Source organism: Sesamum indicum, linkage group LG5, assembly GCF_026168435.1.
Source record: "Sesamum indicum cultivar Baizhima isolate 11 linkage group LG5, ASM2616843v1, whole genome shotgun sequence".
NCBI lineage: Eukaryota > Viridiplantae > Streptophyta > Magnoliopsida > Lamiales > Pedaliaceae > Sesamum > Sesamum indicum.
Genome location: NC_142661.1, coordinates 3,927,197 through 3,949,820, shown reverse-complemented (window position 1 = coordinate 3,949,820; position 22,624 = coordinate 3,927,197). Strand labels below are relative to the sequence as shown.

The 22,624-nt window shown below is 40.8% G+C and overlaps 4 protein-coding genes across 4 annotated transcripts; 2 read left to right on the top strand and 2 right to left on the bottom strand.

The window, feature by feature from the left end:
- Nucleotides 1-221: 221 nt before the first annotated feature.
- On the top strand, nucleotides 222-7,458 carry LOC105162459 (casein kinase 1-like protein HD16). The gene is made up of 17 exons (XM_011080476.3): nucleotides 222-445; nucleotides 1,181-1,648; nucleotides 1,837-1,962; nucleotides 2,051-2,124; nucleotides 2,212-2,281; nucleotides 2,351-2,406; nucleotides 2,576-2,647; nucleotides 2,807-2,901; nucleotides 3,084-3,150; nucleotides 3,226-3,355; nucleotides 3,447-3,665; nucleotides 3,765-3,895; nucleotides 5,696-5,870; nucleotides 5,977-6,067; nucleotides 6,267-6,424; nucleotides 6,528-6,716; nucleotides 6,977-7,458. Exons 2-17 carry the CDS (start codon nucleotides 1,244-1,246, stop codon nucleotides 7,034-7,036), a joined length of 2,118 nt encoding a protein of 705 aa, XP_011078778.1. The 5' UTR covers nucleotides 222-445; nucleotides 1,181-1,243; the 3' UTR covers nucleotides 7,037-7,458.
- A 6,972-nt stretch (nucleotides 7,459-14,430) lies between these two features.
- Nucleotides 14,431-16,624, bottom strand: LOC105162605 (uncharacterized). The gene is made up of 2 exons (XM_011080679.1): nucleotides 15,124-16,624; nucleotides 14,431-15,068 (listed from the first exon to the last, which is right to left on the bottom strand). Exons 1-2 carry the CDS (start codon nucleotides 16,622-16,624, stop codon nucleotides 14,431-14,433), a joined length of 2,139 nt encoding a protein of 712 aa, XP_011078981.1.
- A 1,023-nt stretch (nucleotides 16,625-17,647) lies between these two features.
- LOC105162460 (putative H/ACA ribonucleoprotein complex subunit 1-like protein 1) lies at nucleotides 17,648-19,434 on the bottom strand. The gene is made up of 4 exons (XM_011080478.3): nucleotides 19,205-19,434; nucleotides 18,960-19,108; nucleotides 18,760-18,875; nucleotides 17,648-17,922 (listed from the first exon to the last, which is right to left on the bottom strand). Exons 1-4 carry the CDS (start codon nucleotides 19,344-19,346, stop codon nucleotides 17,751-17,753), a joined length of 579 nt encoding a protein of 192 aa, XP_011078780.3. The 5' UTR covers nucleotides 19,347-19,434; the 3' UTR covers nucleotides 17,648-17,750.
- A 192-nt stretch (nucleotides 19,435-19,626) lies between these two features.
- LOC105162461 (Chaperone DnaJ-domain superfamily protein) lies at nucleotides 19,627-22,220 on the top strand. The gene is made up of 3 exons (XM_011080479.3): nucleotides 19,627-19,920; nucleotides 20,658-20,726; nucleotides 21,378-22,220. The coding sequence occupies exons 1-3, from the start codon at nucleotides 19,699-19,701 to the stop codon at nucleotides 21,993-21,995; spliced, it is 909 nt and encodes a 302-aa protein (XP_011078781.1). The 5' UTR covers nucleotides 19,627-19,698; the 3' UTR covers nucleotides 21,996-22,220.
- Nucleotides 22,221-22,624: the final 404 nt, after the last annotated feature.

Below are 22,624 nucleotides of genomic sequence, written 5' to 3'. Positions count from 1 at the left end.
CATAATCAAAAAGGGCTAAATATTTTTTAACTCTAAAGAAATTTGAGAGTAAAATTGAAGAGGGATACATGAAATTATCCCAAGTAATCAATGAGCATAACTACTGATCATCAAAAAAGAAAAAGAAAGACGGAGCGTAACTAGACTAGACTAGATTTTCGAGGTATCCAGTTCACATACAATTCCACCAGCCCTTAATAAATAAAAAAGAAAAAAAGGGCAAGAAAGAAAGAAAAAGGATAAAAAGAGAGAGAGAGTGGAGAGGGCGAGAGAGGGGAGGGCAGGGCAGGGCAGAGCAGGCGGCCGCAGCAGATGTTTTTGTGTACAAAGAAAGAGAAACCGAGCGGATAGCCGTACAATACCAATACCCATTTCAACACACAACTCCATCCAAACTTTTAAGCTAACATTTCATTTCCCTTTTTCACGAAGCCCAATTTATTAGGTAAATGAATGTCATGGCCGTTTCCACCGAAGATCTGCCGTTGATCGGCTGATCGAATTGGCTCTTTCAACTTGATTTTGCTATCTTTTTTATCTCCAATCCTCCTGCTTTTGTTATTTTTAGTGGTATGATAATTGATCTGTACCGGCTGATTATTATTATTATTATTTGTGTTCGTCGTTGTTGGTATTTCTTATAGTTATATTGTTATTATTATTTAACTCAATGCACAAAAGTCACTGACTGGTTTAACTTTTCTGTTTATCGGGGAAATCTATTGGATGTTTTATTTTCCTGCCCTTATTATCTTTTTTTCTGCCAAAATTTGAACTTACCTGTGCTTTTGGGTATGGTTACTATGGTAGGCCATAAGGCATAACATAAGCTTTCATGATTTTTTTCTATTCTGCAAATTTTATGTATTTTTTTCTCCTTTTCATTTTTTTTTGTGGAATTAACTAAGATAATTTCCACTCCGGTGCCTTAATATTTGTTGGAAAAACCGTGACTTGGAAACCATATTACAAATAACTTATCCGCTTGTGCTTAAGTGTAAGCAGAAGTTGTTGAAAATAGTGTCTCTTATGCAGCAATTCTTTTAAATGTGTTCTTTTTTCAGTTTTCTTGCGCTTTGATTGGTCGTAGTATGTGAAAGTTTGATCTGTTAATTTGTTTCTGGTCCTGGTAACTCTAGAAAAACTGATTCTTTTTCGATTTCCTGGTGTTCTTAATCAGGTCACTCCAGATTCTAAGCAGAAGGTGGGTTAGTGAGTAGGACTCTGTTTTGCATGGGTGACGATGCCAGAATTGCGGAGCGGAGCACGGAGATCAAAACGGCTTGGTGATCTCCAGCCTGCCCCTCAGACTGCTAATCAAGAAGAAAAATTTCTTGCACCTGCTCAGACTAGAACCAGAAGGAGAGGACGAGGGAGAGGCAATGCAGCTGCCGTAGCAAAAGGGCCTTCTGCAGCAACACCCGCTAGGCCTACTGCTGCTGGTAGAGGCAGGGGGGTCAGGTTAATAGATTTAGACCCAGAGCCACCACGTGAGGTTCTTCCTCCAACTGTTGGCCTGGTGGCTGCCGAACCAGCATTTAATAGAATAGAGGGCGTTGCTAATAAGGAAATTCCCATGGAAGGCGGGAGTGGGGATAAAATAATGGGAGTTGAAGAAGATGCAAGTACAACTCCAGTACCTGAGAGGGTATTTTCTTTTTCTATTCAAATTTTGGATGTATTCTCAAAATACTTTGGTTATGCGCTCAGTCATTGATGGATTTTGAACTTCACGATATTTTAACACATTTTGTATTAATTTTGTTCCTCTGAGTTATTTATTGGTTTCTTGCCTTAGGCAATATTCTGGTTATGATTCCAGCTTTATTCGTGCAGGTACAAGTGGGTAATTCTCCCGTGTATAAGACAGAAAGGAAATTAGGTAAGGGTGGATTTGGCCAAGTTTATGTAGGCAGAAGGGTAAGTGGTGGAACTGAAAGAACGGGTCCTGATGCAATCGAGGTATCATTTGGCGCATGTTAATGACATGGGGAATTTTGAAATCATATAAGTTTCTGAATGTAAGTGCAAATATTATAATCTTTGGTAGGTTGCATTGAAGTGTGAACATCGAAGTAGTAAGGGCTGCAATTATGGCCCCCCATATGAGTGGCAGGTGTACAAGTAAGTTTTCTGTTTTTAATTTCAGGTTTTTGTTTGTTTTTGCTCTTCAAATGTTCACTTCATGATATTTGTTTCCTTTATAAAAAGCACCCTGAATGGATGTTATGGTATCCCTTGGGTTCACTACAAGGGCCGACAAGGAGATTTTTACATCCTGGTGAGTTTTGATTTTTGTGTTTTGGCTTCATATTTCTATGTTGTTTCTAATGATTGATTTTTTTTTCAGGTCATGGACATGCTTGGACCCAGTCTATGGGACGTTTGGAATTCTTTGGGCCAGTCGTAAGCTCTATTCCTCTGTTTCTTTCTCCCTATCCTGCTTTGTCCTTCAGTTCGCATGAACCAGCTCATGGATACTGAATCATGGACAGAATCCCACTATAGTGTCAGCCAATTAATTTCCATTTTTATGGTACATGTTTCTGTACTTGATCATGAGCAACTGAAACAGGATGTCTCCAAATATGGCTGCTTGCATTGCTGTGGAGGCTATATCAATTCTTGAAAAGCTTCACATGAAGGGGTAAAGCCTACTTGAAATGGTTCCCATCACAGACCATAATGTTCCTTAAAGAATGCCATTAATTTTACAGTCTGGATGCTTGTTTTATTGGGTTTTAAATTGCTTTCTTCACTTTAGCACACAATTGTTTACTATTAGTCCTCTCTGCTACTTATCTAGATTTGTTCATGGAGATGTCAAGCCAGAGAACTTTTTACTTGGTCAGCCTGGAACTGCTGATGAGAAAAAGCTATATCTTATTGATCTTGGTTTGGGTATGATACTTCATTCTAATTCTCTTATTTGTACCTACAGCTAGGCATGCTAGAAGCCAATTTATGAAATTTATCTCTTTCTCCGTAGTTTTTGAATATACGTTGACATCTTAATGTTAAATGATTGATTTTTCTTTAGACCATTTCACATTCTTGCTCCATCTTCTCTTGTTTTTGATAAGCTTCTAGGTGGAAAAATGCATCATCTGGTCAGCATGTCGAGTATGATCAAAGGCCTGATATATTCAGGTTTGTGCACTTTGAATTTATTGGATAATAATTCTGGCTTTGTTGAACATACGAACTCAATTGGTCCATCTGCAGAGGCACTATAAGGTATGCAAGCGTGCATGCACATTTGGGTCGCACAGGAAGCAGGAGGGACGATCTTGAATCGCTGGCGTATACCCTGATATTTCTCATAAAGGGAAGGTTACCATGGCAAGGCTATCAGGTGAATTAGCATTATTGCTTTGGTAAGATATAGCATCTTAACTTACTAGATTTAACTTGTATTCTCCACTCCCATTTTGGGATGATGACAGGGTGATAATAAGAGTTTTCTAGTCTGTAAAAAGAAAATGTCCACTTCTCCGGAGTTGATGTGCTGCTTTTGCCCTGCTCCATTCAAACAGTTCCTTGAGGCTGTTACTAATATGAAGTTTGATGAAGAGCCAAATTATTCTAAGCTGATATCACTTTTTGAAAATCTTATCGAACCATGCTCGAACATGAGACCGATAAGAATTGATGGAGCTCTGAAGGTAGTGTATGGGGAAAAAACACATAATAGCATTAATTTTATGGATGTATGTCCGTTTTGTTAAAACTCATATGTTACAATTATTTACCTTCTATCACAGGTTGGGCAAAAGCGCGGAAGGTTGCTTATAAACTTGGATGAGGATGAGCAGCCAAAGAAGAAAGTACGGCTGGGAAGTCCTGCTACTCAGTGGATTTCAGTGTATAATGCACGACGTCCCATGAAACAAAGGTGAGAGCCTGCTGGTAAATAGCATGTGTTAAGTGGCATCTTCTGTTATATGGCATGCATCAGTGTACCATAAAAAAGAATAGTTAAAGAAAAACCAACCTTGAGTACCAAATCTTCATGTTCGTACTTTTACTCATCATATGCATATATTTGTGCTTATTAAATATGGAAATAAAAATGATGTAAAGTAGTTACTGCTATGTTTGTGTGTAAATCAGAAGAAACAGCTCCAAAGCTTAGGTGTAATTCATGTTTGTGCTTAATTCACCTTATTGCTTCTTTGAAGTTGTACCAGCCAGTGAGAATAGATCTGCTTGTACTGCTATAAATTTTGAGATTTTCTTCTCTGCCCCTCTGTTAGTGGACATGAATAATGTTTATGTAGACTTCTGGTACTTACTATCATCTTTGTGGATTTAAAGAAACTAGAGAAGATACGAGGCTGGAGGATCTATTTTGACTTCCTCGGGCACGCCGCATGCAGATGCACCATCGCTGGTGCTACCTTTGCAATTTCTCTTTTTTTTTTTTTCCCCTTTTAATAATGATAATGATAAATCTCATTTCATTTTCGCCTTTCATTTTTTGTTGTTGAGACAAAGGGTGTTTGTGTGTAAAGATAGATTTTAATGCAGGCATTGGAAACTTTTACTTTGTAGATGTTCATCAATTTGAGTTATGTATCTTTTTCACTCTGTGGAAAATATTCATCAGTTTCAGTATCACAGAAGTTGGTTGTGTTTAATTCTCTGTACTGCTCTGTGATTGTTGAAGTTAATTTCTGATGCAAAAGATGGACTATGGTTGGGCATAAACCTGGCATGATGCTTTTTCTCACATATTTGCCAATAAAATACATCCATAACTTTATTTCTATTGTGCTCCTCCTAACCATATGAGCTGCGTGTAGGAGTGCTCTATTTGTTTATTTATTTTTCAAGAACTTTGCGTAAGAGCAACAGGAGGTTTTCTTTCCTACCTGTTCCTTCCTATGTTTTATTGACCAGTCTTTGTTTCATGATTTTCGTATGGGGATCATTGCACATCAGAACTTTAGATAAAGAGTAAGGGTAGTTCATGCTTGCATAGTGAAGAAAATGATATGTAGGCAACAATGTGCTACCATATATCCATGGATTCTCTTATTATTGTAGAAGAATTTACATGCAGGGTAAACAGCCATAATGAAACTTTTATAATATCAGTTGCATTTAACTATCTACCGAGTTACCATATGGTGATCGAACAATTATCTTTCCTTCACACTGACGCTTGTTGATATATTTAATGTTTCAGGCTTTTGTTAAGTCTTGAAGAATGCGATAGATAGATGTGGTCTCTAGGGTTAAATAATATGTTAAAACCTGAAAAAAGAGAGATGATATTGGTACTTTATGAGAAACAAATCCCTCTTGGTTAGTCAAAGGAAAGTCTACTTTACTCTTTTGGCATTGTGCATTGCATGGTTTGGGGTTTCTGGTTGGAGATTTGCCTTCTGCACATGTTTCACATAGATACAGAGCAGTGAGAAATTTCAGTGGTATCATTAGTTTCCACTTGCTTTAAATGTCATGGATTTACAGAAGTTGCAACCTCTGGGAACTGATAAAGTGAACTGTTATATGTCAGTCTTTTCTTTGCTGATGCATCATGTGACTGTTTTATTTGACATGAAAATTTGTTGTGTTGCAATTGACTGTGTGACACAGTCTATATACTCTCTCTATAGTTCGATACATGACATCGCAAACCTATTCGTAATTGCTTTCTTGGTGAATGCATAGTTTGTTCTATTTGTAGATACCACTACAATGTTGCAGACTCCAGGCTCTGTCAGCATGTAGAGAAGGGTAATGAAGATGGTTTATATATTAGCTGCGTGGCTTCAGCAGCAAATCTTTGGGCCTTGATCATGGATGCTGGAACTGGTTTCAATTCGCAGGTGTATGAGCTTTCAGCTGTCTTTCTTCATAAGGTTGTTTTTGGGACTAATAATTTAAGTTATTATGTCTTTTGCGGTTCTCTCCTTGTGCGCTAGACATGCTTGCCTATTTTACTATGGTTTCCTCTGATCTTATCAGGATTGGATCATGGAACAATGGGAAAAAAACTATTACATTAGTTCTATAGCTGGTGCAGCTAATGGAAGTTCACTGGTTGTTATGTCTAAAGGTTGGTTAAAGCTTCTGTTTCTTTTGCGTGTATACCTTTTATACCTTTCATACATTTTGTGTGAGTTTCAAGATGCTGTTCTTTGTCATATATAACATCACTGAAGGCAATAATTTGTATTAAAATTTCTAAGAGTGACATGCATATATGATATTAATGAGTTTCATGTCTTGGCTTTGTGCTTTTGGCTTTTCTTTAGGAACTCCTTACACCCAACAGTCTTATAAAGTTAGTGAATCATTTCCTTTCAAGTGGATCAACAAAAAGTGGAAAGAAGGTTTCCATGTCACATCCATGACTACTGCTGGCAGTCGTTGGGGTGTTGTAATGTCTAGAAACTCGGGATATTCTGAACAGGTAAACCTATCTATTTAATTTGAATGATTCAGCCTTCATGGAATTGTCACCAAAATTGTGTTCTGTAAATAGTCTACATAGATAATGAAATGCTGATTCATAGGTTGTGGAGCTCGATTTTCTTTATCCAAGTGAGGGAATACATCGCAGATGGGAAAATGGTTATAGAATTACCTCGATGGCCGCAACTGGTGATCAAGCAGCTTTCATACTTAGTATACCGAGACGAAAAATGATTGATGAGACTCAGGAAACCCTTCGGACATCCGCCTTCCCTAGTACCCATGTAAAGGTACTATCTTGTCACTTTTGTTAATGGTATGAAGATTTTTGGGGGATGGCCTAGATGATTCTATCAGAATAGCAATTAAATGGACTCCTCTCTCTTTACATTTTAATTTTCTGGGTTTTCTCTTAACCCCCAGGAAATGTTTAGTTTGGTTGGGAAATATTTGACTGTTGGTTAAGTTATAGTTTTGATATCCCTTTTTTAAGTTATTTTATACCCTTGCATACACTGAAAGGTGGTGTTTGCTTTTCTCTTGCTTGCAGGAGAAGTGGTCCAAGAACCTCTACATTGCATCAATATGTTATGGTCGCACTGTTTGCTGAAGCTGTATGTATAATCTTCTTGAAGATCCGGAGCTAAAAAATTTTGAAAGCTGAGATTATCTGTCTCAGATTTCAAGTACATTGGGTGATTTCTATCGTATTTCTTATCCAGAAACTGTGTTTTTTGCCCAAAAGCTTTCTTCTCACGCTTCTGTAAAAATGACATGGGGAGCAACACAGAAGTTATCAACACATGGCCTGAAATGAACATGAGTTGGCTGACGTTAAAAATATGGGGTCCTATGTAAGCTGACAGTGGGTACTTGGCAAGGCATAGAGCGACATCCATATAAGCTTGCTGTTTACACTAAAAATTTGTATAATGGGATTCAAGTGTTTATTACATTCAGTACTGTGGTTGGTTCGCAAGGTGGTTTCATTGAAAACAGCAAATAGTCCTATGATGGATGCAGTTGAGAGCATTTCGTGTTTGTTACTGGAACTTGGCTTAGGAATTGTGGTTTGTAGTCAATGGCGATGGAGCAAAAACAAGCAAGATATTTTTCTTGTCAAATGAGTGAAGAACAAAAACCGTGTTGCAAATAGCCCAAGTATTTGCAGAATCACGAAAATAAAGGATGAGGGATGAATTGTTTTTTTATTATTATAAAATAAATAAATTATATAGATATAATTTAAATAAAATATATAATATAATTATAATGAGTCTGAATTACATCGGTGATTGGAATTTAAAAATAATTTTTTTTAAAAAACAAAATAAGTCGCGGATTGGAACTGCCATTTGATGTTGTGGATTGCATCCTGACATAGAGCCGTGGTTTCAATCCAAGACTTGAAGTCGTGATTGGATTGACTTTTTTTTTTTTTTTTAATTAGATTTTATATAAATTAATTATATCAAATTAATTTTTAACAATTTACTAAAGTTTAAAAAATCATAATATTAAAAATGTATTAATTTTAAAAAGCACAATCAAGTATACAAATATAATAGTGTATATTTTTTTATACAATTATATAAAATATAATGAACTATACAATTGCAAATGTAAAAAATGTCCACCCATTTCACAATTGCGTCTGTAGTTCCTCACCCACATTTTGCATTGGCTCATTTTGCGCTTCATTATCATCACCACCGAGATTAATGTCCAACCGATTTGATGTTGTTGCAGAATTAGATTCCACATTATCACGATATGCACTAAATGAAGGAAATGAAACTGGTGAAATGTTGTATCCTGGTGTATATGGTTGATTAATGCCAAGATCAAGGTCAAGATGTATTTGTAAAGAATAATATTCTTTTTTGGGTTGGCATCTATGGAGCAAATTGAAATCAATCATCTTGAAGCGGTTGGGGCACGTAATAATCCGGAGGTGTATATACTGTAGAAGGACCAGCTATATCCACCCCAACGTCATGACATTCAATTGAACTAATAGACATTCAGCTAGAACTTCTTCTTTACCTGTGGGATGTTGTGGGGAGCATCATCGGATGGCGAAACAATTTGTTGTGGCTGATGGGTTATGGCTTCCTTGTTAATATATAATATGTGTTCGAATCTATCCACCAATTGACCATACTCTTCAATATTTAGTGGTTTAGATTGATAGAAAGCTTCAAGGGCATTCACCTCTTCTACCTGAAGTTTGTAGAAAACTAATGAATGTTGTGTTGTAAAAGAAATATTTAAAATAAAATATGTGATCTTATATAGCAATGGTGCGCTTCAGGTTGGTACCTGCTTTCCACACGTCTATCAGTAGATGACGACACGAAATTTCATGTTATGTTTTAGTACCATTTCTAATAACCTTGTTCTGTTTCTCTTCTATTCAAAATGAGTGGTCTTTGTACAATCATGTCATATCATCTTTGCCATCTAGTGATGTATTGTATGTGCTGCTGGTGCCAATCCGTGCCCGTATGACTTTTTCGGGAGATCTGATATAGGTTCATGTCTCGAGTATCATCGCTTTTGGAATATTTTGTCTCATCCCGAATTGGTGAAACCCGTTCAAGATGATGCATTTTCACTATTGCATAGAATACTAATGAACATGATGATCTCCACAGCTGGGGTTCAAATGAGCGGCGTAAGCTATAATGACATTTGAGTCCATGTCATATGGCTGCCAGATGAAGTGTAATAAATAAAATGATGTGAACTATTGCGCATTTAATTTACATTTTAAATGTACGTATAATATTAAATATAAGTTACTTGATTCGCCAGCATCTCATTCAATATATCTCTTATCACCGGGGCAGTAGCTCGTACTGTTCGGGTGACTGTGTGCTCACATTTGAAAGTAGCACCATATGATACTGCTGGGAGACAGCGATTGTTGTCTGTTTGGACTTGGCCCATATATAGTCGTTTCGCACCAAGTCTTGGGGAAAGTGGAGTGATCCATGACCCATAACAAAATCTTTACGAATAATACAAATATGTGTTATTAATTAATACTCATAACAAAAAAAATTGTGTATAAGTTAATAATTAAATTTTATCTGTAACAATTGCAGTGCGCCACTAATTGCAGTTTTGCCTTTTGTGCTGGCATTGCATAATTCACGATATAAAAATGCCAGCACAACATTGCCCTAAGGTTTTCTGATGAATCCGGGCACATCATCCCACCTAATAGGAGCAACGCAACAGCACAGGCATATTGGACGATAATTTCCTGGGGTGTGTTATGAGTAATTTCGACCGCTGCTAAGTGGGATATAATTGTGCGTGTTTGCAATCTAGAACCCTTGAACGCATTTGCATCTGGGCTAAAACCTAAATAAGTCAGGCAATATTCCTGCCATTGAACAGTTATTCGATCGAAATCAACTCCTGTCACTGGCTCGCCATCTATTGGGAGTGCCCACATTATTTGTACATCTTGTAAAGTAATTGTGGCTTTCCCTACACGAAAAATGAAAAATATGTATTTCGGATCGTCACCTCTCCACCAATACGGTAATTAGATGGCAATCATATGGGAGGCGTCCGCACCTGTATATGCCATAAAATTCTATTTGGTGTAAGATTTATTGTACACGTACGGAAAGATTATATTGTTGAAAATAGTTCCAAAAATTACCATCCGCACGTTGCGCCTTTAGTACGGCATCAAGGTCACTTTCAGGAATTTCATCGGACCTATGTTGAGCTTGTTGGAACAACACATTTCGAACGAGGACCGTACAGTGCTTGTCTATCCATTCGTATGAAAATTTGAATGTTCTAACACAACACAAAGGTTTTTAAAAAATATGATTGACTAAAACTGTTAATTTATCGTGGGAATGCTTATGAAAGTGAAAGGAAAACTCCCTCATTTTATAGACAAGTTTGGTGTGCATTTAAATTGACGGGTCACATCAATTAAGGCTGACGCGCCTCACCCTTGCAATAAAAGGTTGGCCTCTTGAAAAGAAAAAAAAATTGGATTTGACGGGTGCATGTCAACCTTAAAGGTGAGTGCAGCACGATTTTCATTTCTACAGCGGGATTTTCGTTGTATGTATCATTAAGACGGGTAGGTTTGAATTTGAATGTTACAGCATTAGTCGTAAACTTATCAGTGTAGATGGCTTCCATTTATACATATAATACAAGCACAAAATGTTGATTGCTGCTGTCATGGATGAAAATCAACAGGTATTCCCTCTTACTTTTGCAATTGTCAATGAAGAATCATATTCATCTAGGAAGTTGTTTCTTAGATAATTGAGCAAACATGTTATACGGGGGTGACATGGAATGTGCCTTATTTTTTACCATCATCCTAGATCATTAAAGCAGTACGTGAAAGTTTGGATTTTGTGCTACCTCATGGCCTATACCAGTATTGCTTGAGGCATGTGTGTTTAAAATTCAACACTCTTTTAAAAAATATCGTGTTGAAGGATCTTTGTTAGAGCAGCTGGCTCTAAATATCAAATCAGAAAATTCAATTGAATTATAGAAGAGATAAAGAACCAAAAACTAGCCGCGTTTGAATTCTTAGACCAAATTAACAACGAAAAATGGACAGCATCTCATGATGGTGGATGGCGATGTGGTATTTTAACGACAAACATGTCAGAATGCATTAATGAAGTATTTAAGGGATCGCCGCCTACCGTTGACAGCAATAGCTGATATGACACTTCAACGAGCTATCCATTATTTTCATAAGAGGTTAGCGAAAAGTAGTATAATGTTGGCCAACACTACTATTCCTATCTCTACACGTCCTGGTCGAAACCAAACATCACGTATTCACAACGAGATGGATTGTGTACAAACGCATGAAAGACAACAAGCCCAACAAAGAGATTCTTGTACACAATCAAATATGCCGGTGCAGGATTGTCAATAATAATTGTATAGTTCATTGTATTTTTACAGTTGTATAAAAAAATATAGACTATTACTTTTGTATACTTAATTGTATTTTTTTGAATTAATACAATTCTAGTATGTTGTTAAAAATTAATTTTATATAATTAATTTATATAAAGTCTAATTAAATAAAAACTTAAAAAATAAAAAAATAAAAAAGAGTCGTGGTTCCAATCCACGACTTGTGCAATTTTTTTTTAAAAGTATTTTTAAATTCGACATCCGCTACTCCTTATAATTATATTTTCCAATTCATTAAAATTATATTTATATAATTTATTTATTTTTTAATAATGAAAAAATAATTAACCGAAAGAATGATGGTTTCCTCTTCTTTTGACTTATGCAGTCATTCATACGGCGCACAAACATGCATGGTGCGCTGATGCTGAGGTCGGAAGCCATTTTCAGGTATCTCGGAAACACTTGCCCCAATCGTCATCTGCAACTTTACTGAGGGAGGTAAGGATATACAAGTCTGACCCCCTTCCTTTTACTCTGAAGAAAAATTAAATTTCAGAATGGAGATGTTATGCCTTTAATTTGTTCGACGGAATTACCGCAAATCGGCGACAAATTGGCCGGAGGAGATAAGAAATTGTACTATCAGGAAAAACTAATTTCTGTTTCAATTTTGATTTTCTGGCCTCCTTTCTCCTCAATTCCCACCACAACTACATACTGTTAGTGCTATCAACAAGGGATCTCTCTACACGTGTTTCTCATCCCAACAATGCTAAGAATTTTCTGGAAAATGAAATAGCTAACAAGCAAAATGAAATAGCTAATAAGTAAACATAACTGGACTAACTTTGTGAAAATTGTAATGGAATCCTGCTTAATCTAAGTATCGGGCTGGTTTGCGTATCTCTCTTCTTGGTTTGGGCTGCGCTGCCGACACTTTGTGAGTGGGCCTATCAATACCCACCCCTACAGAATCGACCTTGTCCTCAAGGTCCATGGAAAACTTAGCCCGGAAAGCAGCGGCATCCTCCCAAGTCGCTTCCAATTCAGATTGTCCGTGCCACTGAACTAACACCTCTGGAGTAGAAGCATTGACACGAGAGGCCAAAATCCCGGCAGGTTGCAGCAGAGGCGGAACGCCAAAGGGGGCGGGCGAAAGAGGACAAGTCTGCGAGGAGGGAGAGCCATGACAACGCTTGAGGAGGGAAATATGGAATACCGGGTGAATGCGGGCCGCCGGCGGCAACTCGAGCTCATACGCCACAGCGCTAATGCGGCGCAAAATACGAAAAGGCCCGTAGAAGCGAGGGGCTAGTTTCTGAGAAGGACGACGCTGCACCGAATGCTGACGGTAAGGCTAGAGCTTAAGGAAGACCCAATCGCCTACGGCAAAAGCGTGGTCACGACGCCTGGAATTCGCTTGATGAAGCATGCGCTGCCTAGCGCGATGAAGGTTGGCGCGAAGCACGCCCATTAGCTGCTGGCGGTGCTGCAAGGACTCGTCGAGAGCAGCGATTTTGGTGGCACCGGGACTGTACCCCGAGAGGGCTGGGGGTAAACGACCATACAACGCCTGAAAAGGCGACATGCCAATGGACGAATGGTGTGACGTATTGTACCAAAACTCCGCCAACGGCAAAAAAGAAGTCCAACGGTGTGGCTCTTCATGAACAAAGCAACGGAGGTAAGATTCAAGGCACCGATTTAGTACCTCCGTTTGACCATCGATTTGAGGATGATAGGAGCTGCTATACGCCAGCGTGGTCCCCATAAGGTGAAAAAGTTCCTTCCAAAAAGTGCTGAGAAATAGGCTGTCGCGATCGCTGACAATAACACGTGGGGGACTGTGCAACTTATAAATTTCAGCCAAAAAAATAGAGGCCAGAGAGACAGCAGTAGCACCCGTGGGCAGGGCGATAAAGTGTGCAAATTTGCTGAGGCGATCAACCACAACCCAAATAACCGTCTTACCGTTGGACTTAGGCAAATGCGTGATAAAATCCATCGAAATTTCCTCCCAAACCCCGTCAGGCGTTGGCAAGGGCTGAAGCAAACCATAAGGCGGCTGCGTGGACGACTTGCTCCGCTGGCAAACCAAACAACCTTTAACAAACAACTTGACATCTCTAGCCATAGAAGGCCAATGAAAGGAGGCAGCCAACCGAGCCAAGGTGGCCTTAGAGCCTGAGTGGCCACCCATGGGGGAAGAGTGGAACTCTGCGAGCAACAGCGGAACGACGCCTGCATCAACAGGAATAAAAAGCTTCTGACGAAAATACAGCAACCCATTGCAAAAAGAATAATCAGGCAAAGTCGCGCGTTCCGTCACCAACTTGCGGCCTGATGGATGCCCCGAAAAATAATGTTGCAGATGAGTCACAAGAGCGGCAGTGGGGCGACATGCCGATAAGGAGAGGAGCTGGCTAGAATGCGGAATACGAGACAAGGCGTCGGCAACCAGATTTTCCTTACCGGGTTTGTAGAGGATGTCATAGTCAAAGCCCAAAAGCTTAGAAATCCAGTGGTGTTGTTCCGGAGTTTGAACAGGTTGCGTGATGAGCTCCTTAATGCTCTTGTGGTTCGTATAAATGCGAAAGGGGCGACCCAATAAGTACTGGCGCCACTTCTTGACAGATTCGGTAATCGCATAAAGTTCACGCACATAAGCGGAAGCCATCGCCATACGTGGGCCCAACCGCTTACTGAAATATGCCAACGGGTGGTTATGTTGAGAGAGAACAGCACCCACCGCCACAGTGGAAGCGTCCGTAGTGACATCGAAGGTAGAATCAAAATCCGGCAAGGCAAGGACCGGCAGCGAAGTCATAACCCGCTTAAGGCGGATAAAAGCTGCAGCGGCTGTGTCCGACCAAACGAAAGTCGCGTGCCGCAGCAAATCAGTGAGCGGGCTGGCGATTGCGGCATAGCCCCGCACGAAACGTCTATAAAAACCAGTGAGCCCGAGAAAAGCACGTAGTTCGGTCACATTGCGGGGTACCGTTCATTGCAATATAGCATTGAGTTTGTCAGCATCAGGTTGAACACCATCCAAGGAAACGATGTGACCCAAATAAGCTATCGACGTAAATTTGGGCGGAATAAATCATTCATAGCCGACTGAAAGATCGAAGGAGCATTGGTCAACCCGAAGGGCATGACCACGAACTCGTAGTGGCCGTCAACACTGCGAAAAGCCGTCTTAGTGATGTCCTCCGGACACATGCGAATTTGATGATAACCCGAACGCAAATCGAGTTTGGAGAAGTAGGCGGCGCCATGCAACTCATCGAGCAATTCATCAATAGCGGGTATCGAAAAACGGTCCTTCACCGTGATAGCGTTAAGGGCCCGGTAGTCTGTACAAAAACGCCACGAGCCGTCCTTCTTTCGGACCAACAGAACTGGAGAAGAATAGGGGCTAGTGCTTGGCCGGATTAATCCATCCCGAAGCATCTCGGAGATAAGAGTTGCCATAACCTTCCTTTGAAAATGCGGGTAACGATAGGGGCGTGAAGCCACCGGGTGTGCGTTGGGCACAAGATGAATACGATGGTCGTGAGCCCGAGGCGGAGGTAAACCGCGCGGAAGAGCAAACACTGCTGCATAGCGCTGCAGTAGCGCAGCCAAGTCTGCCGAAACATCAAGTGCCAGCGAAGTCAGCGGAAAACGGGTGGCATCCTCAACAGGTAACATGGACACCGCGTGGACTGATGCTACCGAACGATGGGCAAGTAAGCGCATGAACTGAGGAAAGGACGCCAAGGAGACCGACACAGACGAGTACAACCAAAGACCCATCATAGTAGAACTGCATTGAAGGAATCGAAAAATCAGAAACAAATGGGCCCAAGGTACGCAACCACTGAACGCCAAGAATGACATCCGCGCCGTGCACCGGTAGAAGATAGAATGAAATACGGAAGGCATGCTGCTGCAATTGAATAGGTACATCGGAACAAACACCAGAACAACCAATGGAAGCTCCATTACCAACCAAAACTGAAAAAGGAACAATAAGATGTACTTTCAAGTCCAATAATTGGGCAATGCGAGGTTGCAGAATGTTATGCGAGCTTCCGGAATCAACGAGAACCGACACTGGGCGACCCTGAATGTACACCGTTAGGCGCAGCGTACGAGGAGATTGCATACCCGAAACCGCATCAATAGAAAGGTGAAAATGTGAAGGAATAGGAGAAGACGACGACAACAGAGAAACCGGCAGTGGGGGAGGAGTGTCACTCGCCAACGGAGACGAGCAATCATCGTCTAGACAATCCAAAGAAACGGAGGAAGCAGGAGGGGCGTCCTCATCAGCGAGGAGCAATAAAAATTGCTTCGGGCGGCAACGGTGACCTGAGTAAAACTTCTCATCGCAATTGAAACAAAGGCCTTTGGCACGACGAGCCTGCATTTTCGCCGGTGATAAGCGCTTAATGGGAAGGGCCGGACGGGCGGGAAACACCGGTGGGGCAGAACGTGGCGCAGCAGAAACTGGCGCGGTAAGAACAGGGGCCGCAGTCCGGGAAAGGGGCGAGGGCGCCGGAATGGCGCGGCCCAGAAAAGGGCGATCGTTGAACTTAGACTCCAAGAGCTTAGCAAGCCCAATAGCCTGCGAAATTGAACGTGGCTGAAAAATGGCCATTTCGCGCTGGAACTCGGGCAAGAGACCCGATAGAAAACAATCCAAAACCGTCTCAGGGGAGAGACCCACAACCCGATTGCAGAGTTGCTCAAACTCACGTTGGTAGTCAACAATGGAACCCGATTGACGGAGCTTAAAGAGGGCTTGGCGATGATTCTCATATGAAGACGGCCCAAAGCGAAGCTCCAATGCAGAAACAAACTCCTGCCAAGTCGAGAGAAGCCCATTGTTATGCATCCACTGGAACCACGCGAGAGCATCACCACTCATGTAACAAGAAATGCGACGAAGGCGAAGCTTTGGGGGAACGGCGTAATAAGCAAAAAACTGATCAGCATGAAACAACCAATCCAAGGGATTGGAACCATCAAACAGTTGCAAGTGAATTTTTGGCGGAGAAGGAAGGGGCTCGACTTCCGGGGCGACCTCTGAAGGAAGAGGGGGCGAGGAAGGAACCATTAACGACGGTGGGGGAGAAGACGATCGGCGTTGGAGAGCAGAAATCGCAGCCACAGTGGAGTCGTGACGCTCGTCCATAGTCGTCCTAAGGTCCTGAACCAAAGCCGAGAGAGCTGCCACCGATTCTTGAAGCTGTTGGAGCTCGGACTGTGAACGAGTTTGCATGATAAGCGCGGACGGAAGGCAATGAAAGCACCAAATGTTATGCCTTTAATCTGTTCGACGGATTACCGCAAATCGGCGACAAATTGGCCGGAGGAGATAAGAAATTGTACTATCAGGAAAAACTAATTTCTGTTTCAATTTTGATTTTCTGGCCTCCTTTCTCCTCAATTCCCACCACAACTACATACTGTTAGTGCTCTCAACAAGGGATCTCTCTACACGTGTTTCTCATCCCACAATGCTAAGAATTTTCTGGAAAATGAAATAGCTAACAAGCAAAATGAAATAGCTAATAAGTAAACATAATTGGGCTAACTTTGTGAAAATTGTAATGGAATCCTGCTTAATCTAAGTATCGGGCTGGTTTGCATCTCTCTTCTTGGTTTGGGCTGCGCTGCCGACACTTTGTGAGTGGGCCTATCAGGAGATCCACAATTTCGCGAGACAAGGCATAATACCTGATGGATTATTGTTCGGGGTTGCCTGGGAGACGCGCACTTAATTAATTAAAGCTTTTTGGTCGAGGATTAAATACATGTAAGAAGAAAGTAGATATCTGAAATCAGTCTATCACACAGCACAACAAACCACTACACATGTTTCCAACTGAACAGATTAGAAGACTAGTTAGGTTAGCAATAAGAGGAAACTTGGAATCTTTTCCACGGCCCTTTCGTGGACAGGCACGGGCTAATTAATCCTTGTACGTACAAAAAGCAAATGAGAGTGGGTATGTCGATACTTGTTAAACAGGGGCGACTCACCCGAACCGGCTGACAAGAGTGACGAATTTCACAAATTGATAACCCAGGCATCACAAACTTGAAGGTGATATGCTTCCCTTCGTCAAAATAAGTGCATTAATCATCATCAGTTTGAAGAGGAACCCAAAGTCAAAGTTCTAAGAAATCTACCAATTTGTTTAGGGTACAAAACCTACAGAAGCATCAAAATTCTGTTTCCCATTTCTCTTGTATGTGCTCATGGGTATATAGGAATATATTGGGAAGTAGACCCCATTGATAAATGGAAACCCTCCATAAACATGCATTGGTCTGGCTGATTGAGCACATCGGAGTGGCAAGTCATAAGAAGGAATGGACAAACAGTATAACACCCAAACATTCTATGATCTTCCTCTGCCTCTAAAACCTCCACCACGACCACCACCTCTGAAACCACCTCTACCACCTCTGGGAGCACCCCTTCCGCGGTATCCGCTGCCACCTCCACGACCACCTCTGAAACCACCTCTTCCTCCACCGCGTCCTCCCCCTCTAGCAGCCTGTGCTTGTCCCCTGCAGAATCAATTTAACATCGAATTATAGGTGGAGTATACAAATGAAATGGTACAATCTCTGATATATGATGCACCAGGAATATAGCAGTAAATTGACTGTCAATTTAACAGCAAAGAATTGTTGCACGTAAATATATCAGCTGATACTGACATAATAGTCTTTCATACCACATAAAGAGGAAGGATATCAACACATGCATCATTCTATCACAAATGACAAGAACATTGAGTAGAAGTGCTTCTTCAGATTTACAGGCTATTAAGGATCAAATCTTCCTCCACAAACTGAAAACTCCTCACAAGGTTGAAAAAGTGATAGAACAGAATTCTTGTGACACGAGGCATGTACTCGATTTGAATCCACCATGCCCCATCAATCTCAAAAAAAGGTCTTGATGATATATTCTACTGAAAAAGGTCTTGATGATATATTCTACTGAAAAAGGTCTAACTATTAGAAACGAGATAGCATATTTGATAAGTTCATTTCATATTCCCCTGATATTTCATGGCTAGTTAACAACTGTCTCTCATGTAAATGAATCTGTGGAAACATGCTCAGCATTATTGACCATGAGAACAGATCAAAACTCAAATCATTTACTAGTAAAGAACCAAACTACTATCGACACAATATATAGATGACCACCACAATAAACAACAAATTTTCATCCTTTTGATGGTGGATTAATGCGATGTGACATATCACAGAATCCAGAAAATGCAAAGAGTGTTGACGTTTAGTAAGACACATGAACTACCAAGGTGTTTCACGCAAGACAATAAAATTCTAAAATAAATCGAGCTAACAAAAAAGAGAAAACGCGGAAAATACTTTGGTTGGGGAAGAAATCTCGCTAGTGGCAAGAGCTTAGCAGGATCAATGAAGAATTTATCACCCGCTGAATACGATGTTGCCACAATGCCTTCCATCATCTTAATGGAAAAAAACTACAAACATCACCACAATAGACTTAAGTAAGAAAGGATAAAGCACTCTATGAATCACGCGAAAGACTTAAGTAGGGAACTCACAGATTCATTGATGGGTCCGAAGATTTCATCTACTTTACCAATCTGGGTCTTGTTCGCAAGGTAAATAGGAGCATTGAAGTATGGAATTTTCTCATTTATGAGCTTTGTGACTGCATCACCCTCACAAGCATGAACAAACGTCGAAACCTCTGCGCATAAATCGAAGTATAAATAAGAAAAGGAACTAACTTTGTGGAAATCAAACATGTTAAGATGCATTTTTTAAGGTAAGCGTTGAGAGAGACCAACAACTTCGGAAGGAGGGCCTTCCTCGCGAGGAGGGAAACGGCCGCCACCACGTCCGCCACGGCCGCCGCGGCCGCCGCGGCCGCCGCCGTCTCTTCCGCCCCTAAAGCCTCCGCCGCCGCGGCCCCTCGGAGGTCTCATGCTGTTGCTTCCACTTCAAAGGGAGGGTTCTGAGGTAGGGTTTAGTAAAGTAGGCTGTTGGAAGTCGAGTGTGATAAAATGATTTAATGATGTAGGAGAGGCGCAGTGGCTCTGAAATAAATTATAGGGCCAGTGGAGTGGGCTACTGTGTTGGGTACCATTTGGGCTGTTGAAGCCCAATAAGACCCATATTGAATGAGTGGAGCCCAATAAATAGGTCCATTCATATCCAGCCCGATTTATCCAAAATTGGATTGGGCTTTGGAGGGAGCTACAGCCTGCAGCTACTTCCTTCTCTTCCCTCTACTCACTGCTCCCCTGAGTCCCCTCTCGCTCAGAGAGAGAGAGAGCTATGCAGGCTTACGGCTACCTAGTGTTGTGCCCTACCTCCTTCGACGGTGGTGGCTGTTCCAAATTGATTGTCCCATGGTCCTGGCCCTCTTCCCGTTTGCGCCCTCGATTTTCAGCTTCTGCCACCGTCGACGGCCGCCGGAATCACTACGACGTGCTGGGCGTCTCACCAAATGCTTCCTCCATAGAGATTAAGAGGGCTTTTCGTCTCCTCGCTCTCAAGGTACGCACTACATCGTCTTTGATCCTGCCTACTACCCAATTGGTTAACGTTCATAATATCATCTCTCGTGGACTTAATATCATTATAAGGTAGATGCCATCCGAAGCGGGATATTGATTAACTTATAATTTCCCAATCCAATGCTAGACGAGGATTTTATTTGGTAATTTGGTTGGGTGAGTTCACATATACATTTCCAGCACACGGTATTAACTTCACAAATTCTTCAGACAATTGTAAAAATAGTTAGGGAAAAATCTTAACATTACAGAGTTACCCTGTTGGTTCAACTAGAGAAGGGGTGTATGGATGCATTCTTCTTCTCCAGATATGTAAGCTCAAAAATCTGATAGTTCAACATGATGGATGAATCCATATTCAGTAGTAGCATAAAGGAAATATAAAGTAGTGTCAGCGGGACCATCATATCATCCAAGTGGTGGTATGCTTCATGGATTATGAAGGAAGCATTAAACAACTGGGTGCTTATTATCTACAATCTATTACTTTTTTTCTGTTCCTTTATGCCTTTTGCTTGTTCAGTCGGAATGGATATGGATTAACGGCATATTTAAGTATATTATGACCTTGATAGCCTCCTCATTGTCTTGTTATTGCCGTAGCTTCTCTAGTATTACTCCCTTAGTTGTTTAAGTTTTTTTGGCCCCATATCTACTTACTGTGGTCTTTTCATACTCTTCTTAGATTCATCTCTTGTACTTGTAACATGACTGCAGTATCATCCTGATGTTAACAAGGAAGGAGGAGCTAATGAGGATTTCAAGAGCATCCGACTTGCCTATGATGTGAGCAACTTTCCCATTGATCTGTTTCCAGTTATATGCTCATGATTTGTAAACTAGATGGTATGGTCTATTACGTATTTGCTGATGTCTGTTCTCTACAACACCTTTTTGATCTGAATAACAAAGATAAGGAAAAATGAGAGTAAGCAATTTATTGGACAAACATCCTTCATTCACAGCTGAAGTTCTGTAGTAAGTGATTGTGGTCTGAGCATCTTTTCTCTTTCAATAGAGGCCAAACGTGTACAGCAAGACTATTGCCCGAGGAAATGCTTGCCTGACCATCTCACGTCTTATAATCCTCTGTACTTCCTTTACTAGATACTGGTCCAGGCAAAAAGTTTTTAAGCATCCAATGTCTAATTATGGATACCTTAATTTTGGTTGTTCATAATTTATGAACTTTTCTGGGGAAATAAACCGCGGAAAGATATTCCCTATATGTGATGTTTGATGTTAATGCTGTGTGGACATGACAGTTATAGCAACCTGCACTAGGTTTGAATTTCTTGATTCCCTGTAAAAGTACTTGTTGAATGTTACACTGTGAAACTTTCACATCCTCAGACTTCTAGGAGCTAAACTCATACTTGTCTCCTGATGGTAGCAGCATTGAACTTGGGAAAATAACAGAAATTTTATCTGATTCAGATACTGATTAATGAAACAACAAGAACTGAATATGATAGAGCCCTCCATCATCATCAAAGTACCAGAAGGCCTTTGGGAGATGAATGGACCATAAATCCTGAATATGAGGATGGGTTAAAGTTCTATAGATGGGCTTATCTGAGGCGTAAAATGCAACGGGAGAAATATTGGGAGCAATATCATGCTAGGGAAGAGAAGTTTTCACCATATGATGATGCTGATGAGGTGTCCGAGGAAGAAAACCCAGATGAGGAGAGAGGCTCCTTCATCGAGGTGCTAAAGTCAGCATTCCTCTCTCTGTTTCTGATGCAAACAGTAGGCATCCGGCCATCTCTCACATTTAGTAGCCTTATGGCTTTGAGTGACCGGAAATTGGATGCAGGATATAAGTTGGGTTTTTTATTTGCATGGATATTGGGAGGGAGGGCAGGCATTTTGCTTACAATGTTCCTAACTTTTGCAAGTTGGGTTTGTGGCAAAACAAGTAGCAGTGTTGTCGCTTTGGTAGTTGTTGCCATGTGGTTTGGTTCAAATCTTGCAAGGTATGCTCCATTACCCCAAGGTGCTGTTCTCACTCTTTTGTATATGTCAATCAAGCTACAAGCTGATCTAACCTGAATCTGGTGGCTGCTACTGCAGTGTGTAAGGGTTACTAGTGCTTCAATTCCATGAGATATTTGTCATTCTTTTCTGTTTTGTAAATGTGTATTCCACAGAAGTAGAGGGAAACATCTGTATATCATGTTAAACTAAGTTTGGTAAAGTGAGATGAATACTGTGTCTGTTAGGTAGAATACAATATATCCTTGCCTGCAATTGTAAATTCTGGATTTTTTGATCCAATTTGTAGCTACATTATGTTGGTGAGTGCTGTAGAAACATTTGGTGTTCTTCTGCACATGATTGCTGCCTGCGGTGTCCAAGGGAGGCACACAACCCATTTTGTGTTGCCTGAAATTTGGAAAGGAAAATATCAGAAAGATAAGAAGTTAATTTTTGTTCCCAAAAACAAGAAAAAAGAAACAGAGAAGGATATAGATAGCAATCCTGCTAATTTACTGCAATGAGAAAATGGAAGTTTTTGTGGCGTGGCTGGTGGAACTCGTGATCTGGCGTATCATCCTGTGAAATAGTGAATTGGGCCGGAGCACTACTTTGAGTTATTGATGGTCTCTTCTAAAATCAACTATCTCCACGTTGTTGAGTGCGTTTTGTAGTACTGGGAGTTGGACCAATCTGGCTACCGT

Excerpts from the sequence above, each read along its gene's own strand:
- LOC105162459 (XM_011080476.3), top strand. The coding sequence starts at position 1,244 with ATGCCAGAATTGCGGAGCGGAGCACGGAGATCAAAACGGCTTGGTGAT. Across the intron at positions 1,649-1,836 it reads CAACTCCAGTACCTGAGAGG|GTACAAGTGGGTAATTCTCC; the intron begins GTATTTTCTTTT and ends TTATTCGTGCAG. Across the intron at positions 6,068-6,266 it reads ACTGGTTGTTATGTCTAAAG|GAACTCCTTACACCCAACAG; the intron begins GTTGGTTAAAGC and ends GCTTTTCTTTAG.
- LOC105162605 (XM_011080679.1), bottom strand. The coding sequence starts at position 16,624 with ATGCAAACTCGTTCACAGTCCGAGCTCCAACAGCTTCAAGAATCGGTG. Across the intron at positions 15,069-15,123 it reads GGTTGTACTCGTCTGTGTCG|CATCAGTCCACGCGGTGTCC; the intron begins GTCTCCTTGGCG and ends ATCGTTCGGTAG.
- LOC105162460 (XM_011080478.3), bottom strand. The coding sequence starts at position 19,346 with ATGAGACCTCCGAGGGGCCGCGGCGGCGGAGGCTTTAGGGGCGGAAGA. Across the intron at positions 19,109-19,204 it reads CCCTCCTTCCGAAGTTGTTG|AGGTTTCGACGTTTGTTCAT; the intron begins GTCTCTCTCAAC and ends ATTTATGCGCAG. Across the intron at positions 18,876-18,959 it reads TCGGACCCATCAATGAATCT|TTTTTTTCCATTAAGATGAT; the intron begins GTGAGTTCCCTA and ends TGATGTTTGTAG.
- LOC105162461 (XM_011080479.3), top strand. The coding sequence starts at position 19,699 with ATGCAGGCTTACGGCTACCTAGTGTTGTGCCCTACCTCCTTCGACGGT. Across the intron at positions 19,921-20,657 it reads TTCGTCTCCTCGCTCTCAAG|TATCATCCTGATGTTAACAA; the intron begins GTACGCACTACA and ends ACATGACTGCAG. Across the intron at positions 20,727-21,377 it reads GCATCCGACTTGCCTATGAT|ATACTGATTAATGAAACAAC; the intron begins GTGAGCAACTTT and ends TATCTGATTCAG.